At 43.0% G+C, this 20,984-nt stretch overlaps 3 protein-coding genes across 4 annotated transcripts; all 3 read left to right on the forward strand.

The window, feature by feature from the left end:
* Positions 1 to 480: 480 nt before the first annotated feature.
* Positions 481 to 2,985, forward strand: LOC135492495 (uncharacterized). Its single transcript, XM_064779002.1, has 5 exons — positions 481 to 591; positions 770 to 1,160; positions 1,536 to 1,708; positions 1,892 to 2,009; positions 2,272 to 2,985. Exons 1-5 carry the CDS (start codon positions 481 to 483, stop codon positions 2,802 to 2,804), a joined length of 1,326 nt encoding a protein of 441 aa, XP_064635072.1. The 3' UTR covers positions 2,805 to 2,985.
* A 798-nt stretch (positions 2,986 to 3,783) lies between these two features.
* Positions 3,784 to 6,806, forward strand: LOC135492844 (uncharacterized). Its single transcript, XM_064779519.1, has 4 exons — positions 3,784 to 4,134; positions 4,451 to 4,646; positions 4,877 to 5,868; positions 6,310 to 6,806. Exons 1-4 carry the CDS (start codon positions 4,087 to 4,089, stop codon positions 6,640 to 6,642), a joined length of 1,569 nt encoding a protein of 522 aa, XP_064635589.1. The 5' UTR covers positions 3,784 to 4,086; the 3' UTR covers positions 6,643 to 6,806.
* A 1,841-nt stretch (positions 6,807 to 8,647) lies between these two features.
* Positions 8,648 to 16,269, forward strand: LOC135492877 (putative G-protein coupled receptor F59B2.13). Of its 2 annotated transcripts, XM_064779566.1 has the most exons (4): positions 8,648 to 9,085; positions 13,718 to 13,891; positions 14,219 to 14,405; positions 14,828 to 16,269. In XM_064779566.1, the coding sequence occupies exon 4, from the start codon at positions 15,033 to 15,035 to the stop codon at positions 16,152 to 16,154; it is 1,122 nt and encodes a 373-aa protein (XP_064635636.1). In that variant the 5' UTR covers positions 8,648 to 9,085; positions 13,718 to 13,891; positions 14,219 to 14,405; positions 14,828 to 15,032; the 3' UTR covers positions 16,155 to 16,269. The 2 variants fall into 2 exon arrangements, with proteins under 2 accessions (XP_064635636.1, XP_064635635.1); XM_064779565.1 differs by lacking the exon at positions 8,648 to 9,085 and adding an exon at positions 10,858 to 11,003 and having other exon boundaries at positions 14,219 to 16,269.
* Positions 16,270 to 20,984: the final 4,715 nt, after the last annotated feature.

The raw sequence follows: 20,984 nt of genomic DNA on the forward strand, positions 1-20,984 counted from the left end.
GAGTTTTTGGTTAGACTTTAAAGTACCCTAATTTCATCCCTCATTATCGAATGAACATCACTGACGATGCAATTCAGTTCGTTTAGCCCTCATAGGCCCAATGGCAAGTTGATCGTTGTATCAATGAAGTTGCATGGCATCAGATGAAATCCTTGAAATGGCAACAGTAGATTACAAAGATGCTTACCAGAACTATATCCACCTGTCCGTTTCTTTCAGGGCAACATGTTGAGCACCGTGGGTACGGACAGCACACCATGGGTTGTCAGCGCATCCATCCGTGAGGGCAGCGGTCACGCCGACGCAGTCCTGACAGGAACAACCACCGCCACATTCGTCGATGGCATCGCCAAGTTCACCGACCTCTCCATCACTCACCACGGCAAGGGGTACATCCTCGACTTCAACCTGACATCTCCAAGCCTTGCGGTGTTGAAGGCGGTCGCATCAAACCCGAAGACTGTGCCAAAGCGAGAGTTGATGCTGGCGCTCCACTTACCGCCTACAGACCTAAAGGAGGGCAAAAACTTTGGCTTGAAAGTCAAGATTTCAGACAGGAAGTCGCTATCAAAAGTTGATATCACATGGAGGGTGAGTAAGATGATGACCCATTTGCAGCAGGTTTTGGATTTATAACCGAAATAACTTGAAAAAATATTTACTATAAGGCTGACTACTGTTCTGCAAGTCCGTTGTTACTCCCTAATTTCTGTTAAGAATGCAATGAATGTTCGCATACGATGTTCGAAAGGTGTTTTTTTTCTTTCAGGGACACAACTGGACCGCGACTGTCAAGCTACACACTCCTGGCAAATACCAGGGCAAGCTGGTGGGCAATACGACGGGTATAGTCGACGTGGCGAATAATGAGATCGACTTCTCTGGACTCTCCTTTACCAAGATGAGCAAGTACATTCTGGACGTGGTCATGGAGTCTTCACCTACTGGTTACTCCTACAAGATAGTCTCGAGCACAATTGACGTCAAGCCGCAAGGATTCAAGACACCGTCAAAGGAATCGAAGAAGGGATGTAGGATGCGGTTTGCGGAAGACTACAGTATAGTTAGCGGAAATGAAGCGGCTTTTGAGATGACCATGTACAACGAGTTGGCAACGAAATACACAACTGTTAGCTTTGATAGCTTTGCATCTTCAGAAGGTAAGAGATAAAGTTCAGCTTTTGTGAAGTAGCTCTGTCTTCAAAGGTCCATGATGTATTCCACACGCCACCAACAGACTACTGACACGCCACTCACATGATGCTGACAACGGTCTGTGCTGGTGGATCAGCCAGAGATACGCTACCGTCAAAGTTTCCTCCCCAATTCGCTACTGACATTCTACGGCGTGTGGGAAGCGTTGACGGTGCCAGTGGATCGTCCGCATACGTCATACTGTATGAAGTCACTGTCACATTTCATTCTTTACTGCTTTGATTCATTGCAGTTAAATCATTTCAATGGTTGAGTCATGGTCTTGCTGGAAATCAACATACATGTATCTCAGGCCTTGCTTGTCCCTTCAAATATTTCAGGTAGTGTGATAGTGACCTTCAACGTGGAAGGGAGCTCAGCAGACACTGATGACACCATTGCTGCCATCTACGCCGCACTTGACGCCGGTTACACCGTCATCTTCAATGGCTATACCCTCAATGCGGACGGAACGCTTGAAATCGACGGAGTGACCTATGGAGTTACTTCTGATGTAAGTAAACATCACAAACCCCAGGATTTGGTTTTGAAATGTAACGAATGGGATCCAAGGGGTTGCATGTTTTGAGTTAGCGTTCTCTATTCGTTGTCGCAGGGTGGCTATCTGGGGTTTATTAAAATGATAGAAGTACACGCCTCAGATCTTAATTCGTTCTCCATACCTCTCTGCTTCCAGACTAGCGGCGGGCTGTCCACAACGGAAATCATCATCATTTCTGTCGTCTGCTCAGTGGTCATAATCGCCATCCTTATCACTGTCCTAGTCATCTACTATGTCAAGAGCAAAAACAAGAGTAAGTCACGATTCCAGCACATTATTTATTTTTATATAAAACAATGTAAAGAGATATACATGTAGGGAAAAGAAGCAGATGGACTATCGCTTTAAAGCCAAGCGGCCTCATTAACTAATTTTACCGTCAGTAAGGGAAATTTGTATGATTGTCACATAACGATTTCCAATGCGAGTCCCAAGACAAAAATATTCGGTGCTGATCCTCTTGGTTGCATGTACGATGTTTTCCTTGACTCACTTTTTGCTTTGTGTACTTGCAGAAAATAATGATTTTGATAGGAATGCCACACCGGTAGAGCACTTGAACGACAGATTCTCGTCCATCGAGAAGGAACAGATCTACCTGCAGTGGCGCCTGGGAACACCACCACAGAAGTTCGCTGTGACGAAATCCACGAAAATGGAGAATACCATCATTGTGAATGATGCTTATGGTAGAGGAGCGGCAATGGATGAGCCCATGGTCGCCGTACCGACTGAAAAGAAGGCGACGCCTCTCAATTACATGGCAATGGGCTGGGACAATCCTGCTTTGGAGGGTGATGGTGATTATGACAGCCGCTTGTCCACCCCAAGGAGTCCCAGCAGCCGACCCGGGACCACTAGCAGCCTGAGACGGACTTTGAACGGCTTGACCGCCAAGGTTCAGCCGAGCGAGGACGACAGCTCTGAAACCGACTTTCGGGCAGAGAGCGCCAGGACCTTATCGACGCCTCATATGAGCACCCAGGGAACCAGGATACTGTCTGCTGGAGAACTCAGGGCGTTTGCGGATGTTCCCGCTGTCGAGTAGAATATGGCTCCAACCCCATTTAAGGCGTTTTACTGTCTCTATCTATTTTCAAGTACTGTCAATGGTACTGCCGCAGTCCAAGCAGGTGGTAAAGCATATGTGCTTCCAAACTAGCTAATACTTACTTGATCTTCAACGATATAATCGTATAGTGAACCAGTTGATACTAAACGGACTGTGATATTATGCATAAATTGATCCGAGTAGTGATTTTACCGTGTATATTTTACGACTGTACATACTAGTACTTTGATTGACAATGACATGATTGATAAAATATATTTCACATATTGTACATTTAGCAAAAATAAACTTTTTTTCATACTTGAACGTACATGTTCATTCGCTTCATTCCGTCCGTCGTAAAAGGACAAGATCATAGAATAGACGATCGACTGCAAGGCCAGCACGTAGAAGATATCTAAGAAGAGGTAGGGTGCCCCTGAACAGCCTGATAAAGGTGTCAGCACAAAGATCACGCAATGTTGTTTCATAACAAGGATAAATCCCATTGTCCGAGATCAAGGTAAAGTTCCGTTCCGTTAATAATAGTTTGTCTGTTTGATGATGGGATGACGTCCGCGAAATTCGCCTGTCACGTGGAAAGCTGCGTTAAATACAAAGCTTTTTAGGTGGAAAGCTACGTTAAATACAAAGCTTTTTTTGATGACGAGCGTCCTTTACATGACCGGCCCAATGAGTCTATATAATGAGCCTAAAAACCATGTTAAAATTGATACAAGCAGTAATTTCCTGCGAAAATCGCCGGTAATTTTGTGCCAATTTCAAGTAATCATGCAGCGATTTCATCCCAATTGTTTCAACCGCTTGATAAGGTCATTACATAATGGATGTGTAGATAAACAACGCTTGTGAAATTGCATTTCGAAAACAATATAGGTGCTGTCTGGACTACTGACCTACCTTGTTGCCCAATCCATGATCGACGGTACTGCAGCGGGAAATAGATTCCTGATAACAATAGACCGGCCCGACCTTTTGTGATTTGTGAAAGTGAGGGGTGTTAGGGGTGAATCACATCCCTCTGAAATTCGCTTGAGAAAAAAGTCGGGCGAGCTTATTGTGACCCGTAATCGATGCATGGGCATTCGATTGGGCACCGTGTCTAGAGAGCTACAATCCTTGTCGCGTTGTGGCATTGTTTGCACATCCTCTTATCTCGCGCCCATATTCATTACAGTTGGGACGCCAAATTCCTGCTGAAAACGACGAAGATTTCTCGCTACAACAGAAACTGGTATATTCACTGGAAAATTCGAGAATGATTCTTAATACTTCGCTTTTGGTTTTGTTGGGGGTGTCAAGCATGGTAAGTTGATTTTATATACAAATTTGTTTAATTCACTAGTTAGTGTATAGAAAATAAATATACAATGTATATGGTGAAGGTCGTGGGTGTGTCGGGACTGGTTTACAGTATGGTATTGTATGGTTTTGGTTTAGATTGCACAGCGTGGGGGCTGGTTATCAAAGCTGGGGACGTTTTCATTGTCGGGCCTCGGAGCCATGTTGGGACTGATTTTCAGTGTAGATTTTATACAACATACACTGCACAAGGATATGGCAAATTGATTCGAAATCGCGTAAAATCGCATTCAGTTTAAACGTCCTCTTACTTTTCCAAGGTGAGTGGACTCAAGCTTTGCGATGATCCCATGCCGGCACCAGAAATCATCAAGCTCAGCGCAACCCCGACCCTGAACGCCATGAACCGCCTTGTTGAGCTTGAAACTACCGTTCAGTTGAAATCGAGCGTCCCAGTGCAGTGTAGATGGGCATCTTTTGGAGAGATGCATCATGGTGGAAGGTTTGCTTCGCAGGGTAAGTGGGATGGGAAACCGGTCAAGCGGGTTTTATCTCATTCTTTAAATTCGCCGTAGACCTATCCTGTCTTGCCATGTCTTCTACCAGCTCATGTAGCGAATTCAAAAAATGTGGCAGTAAAAAGAAATGTGAGTAAGATGCGATGGACATAGACCTCGTAATTCCAGCGCCACCACGTGTTTTTTTATCGGATTTTATAGAATTCTCGTTTTTCACACTCTCAACAGATTCCCAAGACTTCATCTCGACAGTGGAAGAGTCAGGGGACCTGTACACTTTCAAAGTACTGGATAAACTGAGCGGTAACGACAACAACATCACCAAAGTCTTGGCCGAACTTATGATTTACTTGGACGTCGGCGGAAGGGAAAATTGCAATGTATATACTATCGTCATGTGGTGGTCAAGAATGAAGAAAATGCACCAAGCTGGAATTCAATTCCCGACTGTTCTTCAGATGCCGCGGACTCACTATATTGTTGACGACAATGCGCCGAACGAGTTGATGACGGTTCTATCTCCGATCACAGAAAATCCTAGTGAATTTGATTACGCTGCGTTTTGCTATGAGACCTACGTACGTACCAACGGAAAGCTTGAATTCACGCAAAGGAATGGTTATGAAAGGAAGGGTAATGTTTTCGAATCTGTCGTCCAGGCGAGGCAAGATGAAAACATTGGCCGCGGCTGCACCGTCACCCTCAGTGATTCTGTCGAAAGTCTCCTAATGCCTTTTTCATTGCGGGTCAAACGCGGGAGCTACGGTGAGCCAGATTACTTTGATTTTAGGCTCTACTTTGACGTTGAGTTTCGTCGCCCTAATGTCCAAGGCGTGGCTTTAACCGTGACTGGAGGCGATAGGGTCATCTCTAGGAAGGGCGTGATTGTGGTTACAGCTTCAAAGAATATGACACAGCTAAAATGCATGGCGGATGCAACGAAAACCCCAGCTGTAACTGCACAGAGTATCAATTATACAATCGGAACTTTTAGACTCTTGAAACCACATCCTGACAAGTTGCAAATCAATGAATTCCATCGATACGCGCTGTTTAGATTCGAAAGCCCCAAAGAAACCAACGAAGAAGCGGATTACGAGTGCATAGCAAGAGGCGGAAATGAGGCCATCATCCAGGAAATCAAGGTGATCAGATATGGAGCTGTCAAGCTGAAGGAGGAGCAGATGGTGGTAACGAACTCCTTATACGCTGATTCTGATGTGAGTTTTATTTTCATACCCTCTACCTGCCGTGGTTCTGCTTCTACCGGTAATCATATTCTGCTTCAGCGTGTTGTCTGAGGCGACTACGGAAGTACAGCTTCGATTGCTGCGCTGTCTTGGTCCCCTAACGCACTTTATGGTGCGTACGTAGACGTACCACGACAACGATCGATTTGATCAGGACAGACAGCCAGCCAGCGTAAGAACCAAACGTATAAACAACTTAGATTTCCCAGGCCAAAATTTGTTTCCGAATATTCAAGTATTTCGAAATATTACTCTGTAAATGGTATCATGTCTAATTTGGATAGTCAATAGGTGGGACAAAGTTGTACCGTCCGATGGTCATGACGTCATTCAGGCGTGGCCTTTTTGTCGTATGACGAATTTTCGCATCCTTCTTGTTTTGTATTTAACATCATTATGTTGTATTTCCAGACCATGACACTGAGCTGCGAGACCACTTCGGGGGATCCAAAACCAGCCATCAGGTTCTACGGGTCACCTCCGAAAATTTCATGGACCATGCCCGAAGACTACTTCGAGAACAACAAGGGTTACGAAATCGTCAACTCCAAATTCTTTAAGGTTGTCTATACCACAGCTGAGAATGGTCAGGCAAAAGGGACGCTGACTATCAAGAACATGGACCAAGCTACACCCGCGGACTTGAAAGGATACGATGCGAGGTGGGGAAGCTATAGAATTGTCTGTGTCGCGTATAATACGTATGCTATGGATGATGAAATTTTGGCATTTTGGTATTTGTAGGATCTTATTCCGAGGGCTAAATACAGTTAGATGGGTTTCTCCCAGCTTGTAAATTTCAAATTTGGTATTAACTAAGACTAGGGCAAATCGAATACAATGTACTTCTCGACACTACGGTAAGCTTTTGGTAGTGACTTCATGACATTAAACTATGAATTCATATATACATGTATGTTTTAAAGCTAATTCTTGTAAATTGGCGAGTTTCAACATCCGAACGAACGACGAAGCACAAAATAAGAAGGTCCGTGGTGGCATCAAGTCCTGTGCCAATTCATTAACGCGACACTCGTAATTCAACTTATATACTTGGTTGTAGAAGGAATCTAGAGGATTTTTAAAAACGTCGATAAAGCGCTTTACATAGTTCCTACTCAGTAGCCCTTCGTAAGGCTTGCGAAACCTGCCTTTTATCAACATATGCCAATAAACATAAAAACCCTGTTTAGCCATATCGATCGTCATTGTGAAACAGACGAAACATTTTTGGGGCAACCCCGTAAAAATCACCAACATCATCATAAACATCAATTCACCAATACCAGGAGGAATAACGTTGTTTTTCTGCCAATACCAACCTCATTTATGGATTTATGGCAGCATCCCGAAGAGAAAATGGATGTGTATAACGGTGTTGTTGACAAGTGTTGTTGACTGCGTGCGTGCGTGCAGTGGACACATTATTCCTTTTTTTATAACTTATTCGCTACTTCCTGGATGGGCACCATTGTCTTGAGAATGGGATGTTAAAAACGTCTTTGCTCACATGGATCTAGTGTCCATGGCCCACACAAGTAAATACATGTATCCCAGCCCACAGACTTCTAGTGATTTCCCAGTGACCCAAGTTGAGCACGGACACCAGTGTAATCTTGTGTCCGTGAGTTGACCAAGGAATTTCCCATCCTGAGAACAACAGAAACCTAATAAGGCTTTCCCCTGATTTATTGCCAAATGACCGTGATGACTTGTCAGAGATTCGAGAGAATGATCGCTGTGTATTAACGCAGGCTTATCGATGTCAACTCGTGGAGGCACTTGGATGCCACACCACGCCTTCATCAACCTTGTGATTTTATAGAGGTCAGAGAGAGATGGATCAGATGGATGGATCACGGAAATTGGTCACAGTGTGTTCGAATTGGCGATCTCTAGATTCACAAATTCTTGGTGAACATGCAACAGACATGCGATATGATTATATACCTTGGCCCGATGACTCGCTACAGTCATGTGTCTATTACCAAACACTATTTCAAGTCGGGTCTTTCCAAAGAAAATTTCAAAACAAGCGACAGACTTGCGATGCCTGAACACAATGGTGGCTGCCAGGTGTCTATTACCAAACTGTTCAGTTTTCAAGCCGCTATTGGGTCCTTCCAAAGAAAAGGTCAAAACAAGAGACAGAATTGATTTATATGCGACAGACTTGCGATGCATGAACGCAATGGACTGGCTGCACTCCGTACCATACCGAACACAAGAACCCAGTTATCAAACCGCTCCCAGTCAACCTTTCAAAATAAAACTGCAAGTCAGGTAACAGGATGTCGAGAATCTGCGCGTGGCGCAATTATATGTCAGAAACAAGACAATTTATAGAAGACGCATGGAGCGGACATTATCACTAATGAGCTTTAGCAAGCATTGCCCTCCGTTTGATTTATCCTAATTGCCGGGTGCCCATGTCACAACAATGCAATTTCCCCTCGTTTATGGTTTGTGTGGTCTGACTATCAAACTCATCCAAACTGCAGATTCTCCTATTTTAGATACCGTTTGATTAACCTATTCTTAATTCTTCATACGATTTCAGGTCAATTTGGCAATGACAACTTGATTAACTGGAAGGATATTTTCGGTAAAATCCATAGCCGCAACTGACTGATCAGCAATCGATTGGCATCATATGGTAGCACACATATCATTGGGATTTTGTCGAAACTGATGTGGTCTCGCTTCTGACATGATGCGTCGATTATTAGGGCCGGCAGCGGAGGCGGAACATGCGAGATTCGGCTCATGGCGTTCATGTAGATTAAGGCGACGACGACGATATGGGTATTCATTAAGCCAATCAGTCTCACATGTGAAGAAATTTGGCAACCTGGTTAGTTTACTCACCGACTGCATGTCATCGGATTTCTGCAGCCTCCCGCCGCTGGTAGATCATGATTCGCCGCTCAGTCGAGGCGGGGACGAGCATTAGGCATACATGTACGAGTGATTCGTTCTGTTGTCTTCGTTGATTTCCTCGCAGCAGCTGATGAGGGGAGTGCGTGATGCAGCTCTTGCTAGAATCACTGGCGCAACTTCTGCAGAGTGACGCTGGTGATTTATCGTATCTCACCTCTCGTACACGTGCAATGTTGTTAATTTTGGTCATTATTCTTCGCCAGGAATTAACCATCTTCATTTGACGGATGGATAACACAACACGAAGGTAGGTTTCAGCATTTGTGTCGCCAATGTGTGGCCAATGTCATTATGTGATATGTTCATCATTGATATGCATATCATGTGGACAAAAGTAATGTTTTTGTTCATTACCAGTCGGACTACATGTGAAACAAGACTGACTACTTGCTATTATGTTTTCGCCATGATGACATTCACGAACTGTTTGTGGTAAGTATGGAATTGAGTACTCGCGTGTGATATGTAATAATGTGTTCTTCCGATCACTCTCGACCTAAAAGAACATCCTCATCTCACAATCCTTCTGTTTGCTCCGATTGAAAGTGCTTCTGCTACAACTCGATCACAAGCCATTCAATTGCTTTGACAATGCATGCTGTCGGCAGAAATGTATGCTCTTTTACCCTCCTTCCATATTATCACTCTCTATCTTATACAACATCAACATCTCTCACATTCCTTCTGTGTTCAGATCGAAAGTGTTTCTATCTCAAGCCATTCAACTGCAAGTGCATTCTTATGGGCGTAATTAAAATCTGGCGCATAAGAATGCACCTGGGCACTGTCTTCTTTATATTTGTAAATATCAGAATCGATCATTTGACATTCTGGAGATAAACAGATTACACTCTGGGGTAATATTCTGATCAACCCCTTCCCTTCACTCCGATCAAACGTGTTCTTGTTGTGAAGAAGCTGCTCTGTACTGTCACAAGCCATTTGCCAGCTATACGCCAAAGGTATTTAAAATCAACTCACACTGCCTCCCCATAGTAGCGATCATTTGATATTCCCGAGGAAAAAGATTACATGCCACCTGGGAAATTGTCATATCACTATGGCGATGGAGCTGTGGCGATGGGGAGTCACGACAGAATCCAGTCAACCCACTCCAGTCGTCCTTTTTTGTGAACAGATGTTTTAGGTTTCATAGAAGGTTAAGTCTGACTGTGCCGTTTCGCGTATATGAATTTGCGCAGGCCAGTTTGTAAATTTCCAAATCGAATTCTGCTTCAGGAAATCGTCGAATACATGGTGCAGTTACTAACTCGCAGTCTATTATCGTTCCAATTGTCACTGAATAATCGATCATAGGTACCTGGAGCACGTTGCCAGGTATACATGTCCTTAGACTGATACATCAGCTGCACGCTATTTCTGATAGAGCAGATACAAGCTAAGACCCCTTGGCAGGGGTATAAATCCGATAGCGTGTTTCTAGCCAAACGATAGTAATCCGCGTACGGTTTGCTGTACCAATAGCCTCAACATAAAAACATAACTAGCTCTATCGACAACATTAGGAGATTTGTAATGTATTGCAGGAGATAAGCGGAGTGAATGACCTGAGGGAAACTTACACTGTCGAAGGGAGAGTCACCCTATTTACCTAGTTTTCATAGAATCGAGGTCAAAAGAAGAAGTCGTTGGTTCCAATGACCTCAGAAAGTAACTGAAAGAGAACGTGAATGGAGAAGGTGTGAGGCTCTGTCTGAGAGTATACCGCGTGCCCCAGTGAAAGTCACTACGATTATAAATCGGATATCTTGTAAGGGAGTGTTGAGTGATATGTGTCGCTGAACAAGGCCTCAAATTCAAATACAGCATCATTTTCCCCTGGACTCGTCAAACACGTGTCAGCGGTATACGCACACTGGGGAGACGATGGCGTGACACATATAAACAATGCACACGAACCAAACTTGCCTTTAAACTATGGTAGCAGCTGGTTTTGGATCAATGATTTGAAATAACACTTGAAACTTAGACACCTGGATATTTCGATTCGAGTTCACTTCAAAGGATTGGAATTTCCGTCGTGTACTATTATTACTGTATATTGTAACTGTATTGGCCGAGTTTGTAAAGCATTTTGTTGTTCTTAGAGAAGCAAATATCAGGCATTCGTTTGGCTGAAGATGCTCAATGTCCGCACATCTAAGGTCAGTAACTGTAGATGGGGTTCAAGGATTAGCTGGAGGTTAAATGATTCGTAGCTCAAACCAGAGTCTGTACTTAGATTTATGATTTAGATTCAGTTGTTCGACACATGAAGGTATATTAACCACATCATCGTTCCTTGACACTATCACAACTTACACCCCTTCATCTTATATCTTTTTCCTCGATGTGATTCCGCGATGAGTGAGATCTCTTCAGTTGCAGTTTTTGTTTACATTAATCTACTTTCTAACACTAAAACCACATCTATCGCAATGTACATGTATTCGGAAAAGGTACTTCAGGAATTGGCTCAGGGAATGTACGAAATGCAAACTGGTTTAACGGGTTCAGCTGCAAAAACATCGATGATGATGGTATGATGATGTACCCAGAAGGGATGGCTGAGGATACTCATGCGATGAGCAACTCGTGCGCTGAGGTTACAATGCGTTTCAAATGTGACTGTCTTATCCCCTTTTATTATCGGTGTACTTGTTCTTACATGTAACCAAAGTAAAGGTGAGTGTTTTGTGGACTCTTTACATATACGTCCAATGATTACTTAGCTGTACTCAGCTGTACTCTGTCTTCAGTTATTGTGTTTCGGTGAGTGATCTTACTGAGATATTTTGAAGAAACATGTTTAATTCAACAGCAAAAGCGTGCTTGACATCATTTACATGTATATGTAATGCTATGATGGATCTGCCCTGTGAACACATTACCAGCAGCTGTTAAAAGCTGGTGATTTTTATCCTGAGTATGGCCATCAATAATCCTATTGAATTAGTTTGCGGTATTGTTCTGAATTAGTGGCGCAATCCATTAGGCATTCGTTGATACTGATAGAAAGTCTTCCATCCAACTGACAAAAGCAATTCCCAGCGCTCACATCCACCCGATATCCAATATTCAGCAGCAGGAGTGTACACGAACAAGCGATGTTCAACTTGAACAGGGGGAAACACTAGCTCCCTTAGATCTGGGGAAATTGTTTCAACCCGTTTGTGTTCGCCCATACCCGTGTTGAGTGACCTCAGATGTTCTAGATAAACTCTGCATCCTTGTATTAGAACAAACCAAATGCATTCCATGATGCGCGGCATAATTTATTACTACCAGTTCTAAAATATCTCCCCCAAAGGTTTGCAATGAAAAGCAATGAAAAATATTTCGCCTGCGACGAAATACCATGACGAATGTGTTGTGTCTTCTTCTTCACTCTTAACGGATCCAATAAGCGATATTCCGATAAGCTCTGCGATAATCGGCTGCTTGCTATCAGATCAATGAAATACGCGCACTGCACTCTCCAATGTCAACTACGTATCGTGTATAGGTTACTTAATCAAACCATGAGGCAGATCGTATTGAACCTCTTCTATAATTGCTGGAGATCAAAGCGATTGGGTTCTTATTAGACTAGTGAGGGTTTCCTGACGTTCCATGTGAAGATGAAGAAGGCTTTGTAGCGTGGTTTACATCAGAGGATGTGTACATGTGCATGTATTGCCAATCAAACTCTTCAACAGAGTACGGTGTTTCAATATTCGTCAAGTAATGACAATGGATTTGGCCGCGTTTTTCGCTCTTTGATCCCTCAGTACTCATTTGAGGACATCGATCAGCATCACGACCGGCAGCATTCATGCAAATGCGTTACCGGGTACAAAATCGAGACAGTTTAGCCGGTCGCGGCGTTGATTTAAATTCCACGAAGGAGTATTGCAATCACTAAGGCAGTACCTCGAGAGAGTCAGGCGAGAGAAGAACGTGTCAGAGCCCGTCGTTAGTGCTTCGGGGCCTCTCGTTTAAATATTGAATGCACCAAGAGCAACATGAAGTACGCTATTCACGTCAGTGCAGAAAGAATTGGATTCGGCCAAGCAGGAACATGATGACTTATTGGTGCTTCTCTCTATTCACATTGCTTTCACTGATTCCAAAGTATCCAATGCATGTACTCATAGAAAATGATCCATGATGTGCATTATAATGTGGTGATAAGTAGTGCCGCCAATGTGGCCACGTATTCATTGATTTCACCGTGATGCCCAACATCGCCTTCAGATATTATTGACGCGGGATGTCAGTGCAGAAAGGTTGTAGCACCGTCGATTCTGCTAATGTTGGCAAAATGATTAGTAGCTTGGTATAATGGTAACTATATATATAATGCATTTGTTCAAAGAAATGTCGCTTTCATTGCTGCTATCCGTTGCATGACCTCCAGAAAGATTGTGGTCGAGATTCTGTTACAAAGTGTTGACGAGAAAACCCAATCTGGCCGCACTGTGTGTGCTTTGATCAATACCGATCAGATGCGCTCGCTCATGGCACCATTACCTTCATTTAAAACCCATCATCATGTTCGCATGGGTGCTTGGGTGGAGGACGATTGTATCGTGCTGTTGATTGGGGCTTTTGTGCCTATCCTATGCAATTTTTTTCTGATAATTGTTGTTTTTGCTTTGTACACTTTGATGAGAAGTAACGCCAATTCCACCACGCGTTGATGCTTCAAATGTATGCATTCTTTCAGTGATAAAACATCAAGTATGTATGAAAGGAGAGCTGCGAATGCAGACAATCAAGACATTTTTATGATAATCACATTCTGACCTGCACCAAGTAAATATCGAAAGGTTCATTTGCCTTCCAGAACACTTATTAACACTACACTTACTGCAGGCATTAACTTTTGTCTTTTCAGATGGCAGATTCACAGACGCACAACCTTCAATCATCAATACCACACATGAATACGTAACATAGAAAGCATCAATAGGAGACCATCGGCTCAGTGACCTTGACCCAGATACCAAGGAGATTCAAACCTGACCTTGACCTTCCATACTCCAAGTTGATAGAGAGGCCCACTTATCTGGTTATTACAAGCTGCAAATCGTCTTCCTATTCTACACGGCTGATTATTCGAGCGGCTGTCCGCAATCAATTAAACATGCTAGATATACATGTACTACTGAGTGTTTCGAAATATAGTTGATTTTCCAATTATATATACATAATGCATCCACTTAGTACCTCCAAAGAGATGAAAACTATCAACTGTCTGTTAAATACTTTGAAGTCAATGGCACTATGTCAGTAAGAGTTCTCGCCAAGGGTCCTGAAGTATTCGTAACTGAAGTCTACCATCATGCCTTCATCAACAGCATCGCCAAATTATAGATTTCTTTCTTTTCTAATTCAGATGCTGGCGTCTCCTGAATTGGTAAGCCCAGTTTCCGTCTTCGATATTTACCACCAATTGCAGAAGACATCCAAGTCAATGATCCATACGTACATACGACTGGTACAACTAAGTATTGCCTGCTGAGGACTGTTTGTCTGAGGGCCCATCGTCGGGAGTTCGTCACAAGCGTAATCATATTAACGAGGTACTTGGAATTCATAGCAATCCCCATCCCTTCAGTAACAGATTAGTGGTCCGGTTACGAATGTCCGTACTGTCTATGTTACGACAGTATATCACATAAACCACCGACCATGGGAGACGTGGAAGCTTTAGCTGATAAATTGGCAATGTATAATGAGGTACTTGGACTGCATTGCATTCGCACTTTACAGGAACCAGATTCGTCTCTTAGAACAGAAGTCTCATCATCCTAGGTGGAAAAAAACGTGTGACTTGCTTAAGTGGAGAAATTGGTGACGGGTTAAAAACTCACTCAGAATGCATAGCATTTTGCGCCCTCCAAGTCTTTACGGATCCTTGATATAATTTATTCAGCGTCAGGAAGCGTCGAGTCGTAGTTCAACTGCGGTGTTGTCGTAACAAATTGCTTATATTTCTGTATAGATAACTTTAATCGGTAGACAGCACCAAGGGGAACATCCTAGTTCTATTTATTCTGTCCGATGGTACACAAATCATTTAGATCATCTGCCCCGGTAATATAAGTCGTGGAGGAGATTTACAAATAGATATACGATACAAACGAGGGAGGATCGGGAGGAGACGTTTCATCTTCTGATAGGCTATTTGAATTGTAATTGTTTTCAAAATGGATACGTTTTTCGACCAACACGACAAACACACGTGTGACCTTCCGGAAGAGCCGGTAAATCACGTGACATTCCTCTTCCACGGGTGCATCTTGCCTGTTCTCGTCTTGTTCGGGTGTGTAAACAACCTACTCGTCATACGGATACTGTGCAAAATGAACACAAAGTCCGCGACGGCGATTCTCCTAAATGCTGTCGCGGTGTCGGACTTTATGTATCTCACTTCGACAGTTGTCACTTGGATTGGTTGGAGCTGGTACGAAGCATTGGGAGAGTTGTGCACGTACATGGAGAACTTCACGTTGGCTATTCCCTTCCTCATCGGTTTCTACGAAACTATTTGCGATATTGTGGTGTGGGTGTTTGTAATGTTACTTATTGAACGATACGTTTCCATGACATATTTCATCATGGATGATAAATACTGTGTGAGGCACGGCCAGAGAGGCGGTGTCGTTGTCGTTGCCTTGTCATTTCTCCTTGCAACCACTTTCAACATTCCAGCCATTGCGACCTACCGCATCATCAGTAAAACAGTTTCAGAGAACGGTAGCTCCGTCGTGGTTGTTCCAGAAGGTCTATCAACCATGGACAACGTCGGGTATTCGTATTATACGCTGGATTGCATCTTAAACATTTTCATACCGTTAGGGATAGGATTCTTAATGACTTCACACATGATCATTATTTTGTACAGTAAAAAAGGAAGGCAAGGAGAGTACACGTATGCTCAAGGGGAGAACAGCCATACTAAAGTGGACAAAGGGGGCTTTGCTACAGTTGCTGTGGTAATCTTCGGCGTTCTCCTCATTCTCTGCGAAACGCCGCGAATCTTACAGGCAAGTTTAGTTCTTGCACAAACAAAAATGGATAAACGAATGTTCCTCGACATTATTCATTACTGCTCCGTTTCCTTTATCACATTACAGGCGGTAAACTCTTTCTTTAAACTGTTCATTTATTGTACAGTGTCGAAGGAGTTCAAAACCGCCACGAGGTCACTGTATTCGCGACAGAAACATCGGCACAAGCAGCGAAAGACACGGTCAGTTGTACTTTCTACGAACAATCAAAGACTGAGATCAGACGAGGAACAAGGCATTGTGGAGGAGTCACAATAATGCAGATTCAGAAACTACCAAAATTTAACTTCGTATTTTCGTCCAAATTATTAATCTTTTCAACGACAATTGCTCGACACGTGCCTGTCATCGCAACGCTGTGGCGATATTAAGATCATCTGGACCACCGAAGTTTTTTATCTGGTAATCTCGGCAACAGAGGTTAGACCATGAGGTTCAGGATGATTGGCTATAGATACACGTGAATTCTTTATTTACGTGGGCCGCCGAGCAGCATATCCGAACAAGTTAATATATTTCTATTAACAAATTAAAGTTTAGTTTATTTCAAAGGTAAAGGCAATGATAATAACAATTGAACAATGTAAATGTCGCTTTCAAAGTGGCAAGAACCGATTGCTGACCAAGCATTCTCTTATATTTTATCCCAAAACCGCTCAATCAAAATGGTGCAGAGACCTAATATTGACGTTTATTGTCACCAAGAGGAAATTGTTCTTAAAATTGATATGGGCCTAAAATATCAATACTATCCTAACTAAAAATTCTCTGGGCCTTCTGTCAAATTAGGCCTGCCTTAAGAAAATAGAAAGAAAAACTAATGCAGATATTTTGAGAAAACTAAGCCTTTAGAAAAATGATACTGATCTACAACAAATTCCTCTTGAAAACAAGTAATATGTCAATAAGGCGCATCCGTGCATCATTTCGAGTAATTAAATGTGGCACAAAAATGCAAAGTAGAAACACTTTTTTGCTGTGACCGAGTCAACTACCCAGAAAAATAACTCCATTGCTGTTGCACCTCGTGCTGTGTAATAGATCAGTCGTTATCACGTCACAACCATCACCAAACGGCAAATTAAATGCCACATTGAAAACGGAACAAGAAATTGCAATATTCTGGATCAGCGAGTACATACATAAAGTGCTATTGATTTCAGCCAAATGGGAAATAAGCACATTTTTTGCAAAGGTTCACTTGAAATAAAAAGTAGCAATGTTTGATTGAATTTTCATGAAAGTCAACCCAACATCATAAATTACAACAAGAAAATGGTAAATTCCGTTGGGAACTGGTGTTCCCTGATCAGGACCATTGACTTCTGGCCTGGAATAGAAAGGGAAGTAACATTGAAATATACAATTTAAGAAATGAAAGTGAGTTTTTTCATGTCGTTTTTTTGTTTTTAAATCTTCGATTATAGCATATCATGTATAATATGTCTGTCTACACACATGTTTATGTATGTGACCGCCTCATTGGCACTAATAAGATGAATAAATTAAATTGAATTGAATTGTCAGGCAATGGTGGTCAACCTGCCTCTGGTTTGTCCCAATATCAGTCACATGATGACGGATCTGGAGCCTCATTTCATCAACTGTAGCCAGCTTATCGAGTTTTCTCTCATTTACCTCAATTGTGTTGCACAAATCTGGCATCCTGAATATTTATCTCCAACTCATGCGAGATGTGCAACTGGGAGCCAAGGCCTGCCTTTGCGATCCACCAGGAAACTTGTCCCCAAACTGATAACTTCCACAGCAGAAGTGGTCTCTGTCGTGTTGGCTCGATTCTTGGGACGGATCAGCGAAACCACACGAGATAGAGCAATTATTCACCTGAAAAAATTGGAGACAATTTGAATGCTGCTTCAGTCAACAATGGGCGATCTGTTCAGGATCGTCCATTGTTTCATAAACGAGTGCTGGACAGACAGTTCCAGTTGCTCTCTGCAGATTTCCTTCTTGCAATGCATCCATCAAGTTTTGTCTCGACAACACTTGCATAGTCATATAAGCAGTCCGCATTATTGTTTGCTTGTCATAAATTTACTTTAAGGTCACGTGCAGGTCTTATTGGTAATTGCTGGGGTGAAACTTGGTACTGCTGGACAGACTTGCATGTCCACGAAACACAGTGTCACTGCTGGACTGATTTACAAATCCACAAAACGCAGAATCGGACATCATTGCCCCAGCAAGAACCCAATGTAACCCCATAAAATAGGGCCCGTGTTTATAATGTTTAAGACATGTTTATACAATGACAATACTGAAGCTATTGCCTGCAGTGACCTTGCTTATGATTTTTATGTGGGAGGGGCCAGGGACCGTGACTATTGATAAAGTCCTCACGATATTATATTCGTCAACAATGGGGCACAGACTTCCAGATATTTTCGTGACTGACCTATATTACCAGTGCAGTCCAATATATATTTCATTTTTTTCATGACTGACCTATATTACCAGTACAGTCCAATGTATATTTTATTTTTTCGTGACTGACCTATATTACCAGTACAGTCCAATATATATTCTATTCTTCGTGACTGACCTATATTACCAGTACAGTCCAATATATATATTTTTTATTTTTCGTGACTGACCTATATTACCAGAACAGTCCAATTATACTATATTTTTCGTTTAGTCTGTATATTATTTTAGGGCTGGGGTGTGGACGGGGAAATTCTCCAGTGACAAACTTTTTGTTGTCATTCTGGTAAAGAAAAACACGTCCAAAGAGTAAATTTATTCTCATAATTTTTTACAATGTTCGAAAAAAACTTTAAAAATGTACATGTGGCGAGTCACCACCTGTACTGACTATACCTGTGGATCTGAATATATATATCATAATTGAAATCCTCATGGAAATTAAACCAACTTGAAGCCAAAAAGGGTTCCATGCCCTGGGTTTCCATGTACAGCGGACGATGCTAACGATAGGATTTAGCTGACAGGATTTGGCCACATGAACCCCTCCTTGTCCAGAAGACGCGGGGGTCGTCAGATCAATTTGAAACCGCCATGGACATCACTTCTTCCCCCTCACAAGTCGGTCGCGATGACCTCCATGTGCAAACCATTTGGCTGTGGATGCCCTGGTAACCCATGTCGCCTAACCAGACATAGCGCGCTGCCTGACTAGAAGTTACCGCCTCTGAGACCCAGGGTTGAGACACTGGGGTCTGCCCCTAGCTGACAGGTGGCTGGAGATCCATATCATAGAGCATACCAACCGTACATAACCGGCTGGACTGGTACACCCTATCAGGCTCAGACTCCCCAACGGAATCTATTGAGCGCAGCCGCAGCGCCAAGTATGGATGGATTTACGTCGTCAAATTTCTGTCGACCTGATGAGCATTCGTTCACGGTACATGGAGTTTATCGGGGTTGGGGGCGAAGTGACAAGACCAGGAACTCCTGTGGGGTCGCGGGCGCAATGCAACCCGAGGAACGAGATGCACCCAAAGTACAAGCTCGAAAATAACTGGCTCATCCTTCGCCATAGGTTTCAAGTATGTACCACTTATACAGACAGGCGTCATTAATGTTGGGTAAGACCTCACAAGGAGTATTAATGCCAAACTTTTTTCAAGACCTCATATTTAGCGAAAAGGTGTGACAATAATGATAATATATCAGATCCAATACCAGTTCCTTGACCAAACCCAACCATTTCTTGAAAGTTCAAGGGGGCGCTGGGGCTTCTGAAAGAAAAAGTATTGGCATGACAGCTACGGTAGATAGATCGAAGTGACAGAAGGGCTAATTCGCCATCTGAAAAGGGTAATCAGGCGTGTTGAGTGTTATAGTTTCACGCAACAAGGTCACATATCCATCCATGGCCTGCAAGTGTCCCCAACCCAACCCTTTTTTAACTAGAGGTTAAACCCAGTTTTCGTGCAGTGGTGTTTATTGCAGTTCAATGACATTTTCAATTTTCCTGTTCGGAGAAGTCACGGTCCTGCTGGAAGCCATTTTTGTAGGAAAAACCAACATATCTCATGCCAAAGTTGTCCCTTTAATACCACTGAATAGAAGAGGGGGTATCACTAAACTATGGTAATTTCATCACAAAAGTGTGGGAACAACTGGCAGGGTTTATCAAAGCTTTGGGACACTGATCTCCTATGGGATAGGATAGATTGATACTCGATCGTTGCACAGATGGCAGCACAGAGGTCAAATGAGACGATTGGTAATTTCTGCCATGTCTTTATGTAAATGTCTTTGAACTATTTCGATTTTAGACCTTATCTTTCTGAGACGGTCAAGGTCCTCATCATACATATCACAAGTCACAGTATCAAAGGCTGATTGGTTCAGAGAAAGAATGTGTTATGAGCACGTGACACATTGCGCCAAGCACGTGGCGTGTGACGTCAGAAAACATGGCCGACATAACCGATCGTCTCATTTCCTTGCTGCCAGAACGATAGTCATAGCCAAGGGTATGGGTGGAAAGTGCCCTCATTTCAAATGTCAGCTGAGCAGAGTGTGGAAGAAATATTCAGGACAGTAGTAGTGGATTAAGGGGTCCCGCATCAGTCATCCTTTTTTGTCAGAGAAATTGGTTTTCAGGACACCTCTCCCCAAGAAGTAAAGATAATTACAAGCCCCCCCCCCTCGTTTTCAGGATTCCACCTTCGGTTCTACCACGAGTTCTCATTGGTGGGGCAACGCCCCCCCCCCCCCACTTCTTTCCCAAATTTCTGGCTCCGCCACTGCTGCAGAGATGAAACATTTCATAAGAATACATGCATGTGCGGTCAAGGAAGTCTTGAGATGGTTTTTTCGATTGAGAAAAATAACTCACCAGGATGGTGTCGACGTCGTATCTCGTGATAAACCGGTTTGGCAGCGGTAGTTGAGCAGCATTAAGGACACTATACCTGCTATCTGCAAGGAATGAAAATGACATGATAAGATTGTACACAGTATCAAACAATAGTCGCAAAAGTTGGGGAGAAAACATTGTGGAGAAATGATAGGCTGAACTTACCAATACCGAACCAGCGCTTCGACCAAGGAACATGTGGCTTGCGTCGACACAACTGAACGCTGGTGTTC

This window comes from Lineus longissimus, chromosome 8, assembly GCF_910592395.1.
Source record: "Lineus longissimus chromosome 8, tnLinLong1.2, whole genome shotgun sequence".
NCBI classification, from domain to species: domain Eukaryota; kingdom Metazoa; phylum Nemertea; class Pilidiophora; order Heteronemertea; family Lineidae; genus Lineus; species Lineus longissimus.

Excerpts from the sequence above, each read along its gene's own strand:
- LOC135492844 (XM_064779519.1), top strand. The coding sequence starts at position 4,087 with ATGATTCTTAATACTTCGCTTTTGGTTTTGTTGGGGGTGTCAAGCATG. Across the intron at positions 4,135-4,450 it reads TGTTGGGGGTGTCAAGCATG|GTGAGTGGACTCAAGCTTTG; the intron begins GTAAGTTGATTT and ends TACTTTTCCAAG. Across the intron at positions 5,869-6,309 it reads CCTTATACGCTGATTCTGAT|ACCATGACACTGAGCTGCGA; the intron begins GTGAGTTTTATT and ends TTGTATTTCCAG.
- LOC135492495 (XM_064779002.1), top strand. The coding sequence starts at position 481 with ATGCTGGCGCTCCACTTACCGCCTACAGACCTAAAGGAGGGCAAAAAC. Across the intron at positions 592-769 it reads AAGTTGATATCACATGGAGG|GGACACAACTGGACCGCGAC; the intron begins GTGAGTAAGATG and ends TTTTTCTTTCAG. Across the intron at positions 2,010-2,271 it reads TGTCAAGAGCAAAAACAAGA|AAAATAATGATTTTGATAGG; the intron begins GTAAGTCACGAT and ends GTGTACTTGCAG.
- LOC135492877 (XM_064779566.1), top strand. The coding sequence starts at position 15,033 with ATGGATACGTTTTTCGACCAACACGACAAACACACGTGTGACCTTCCG.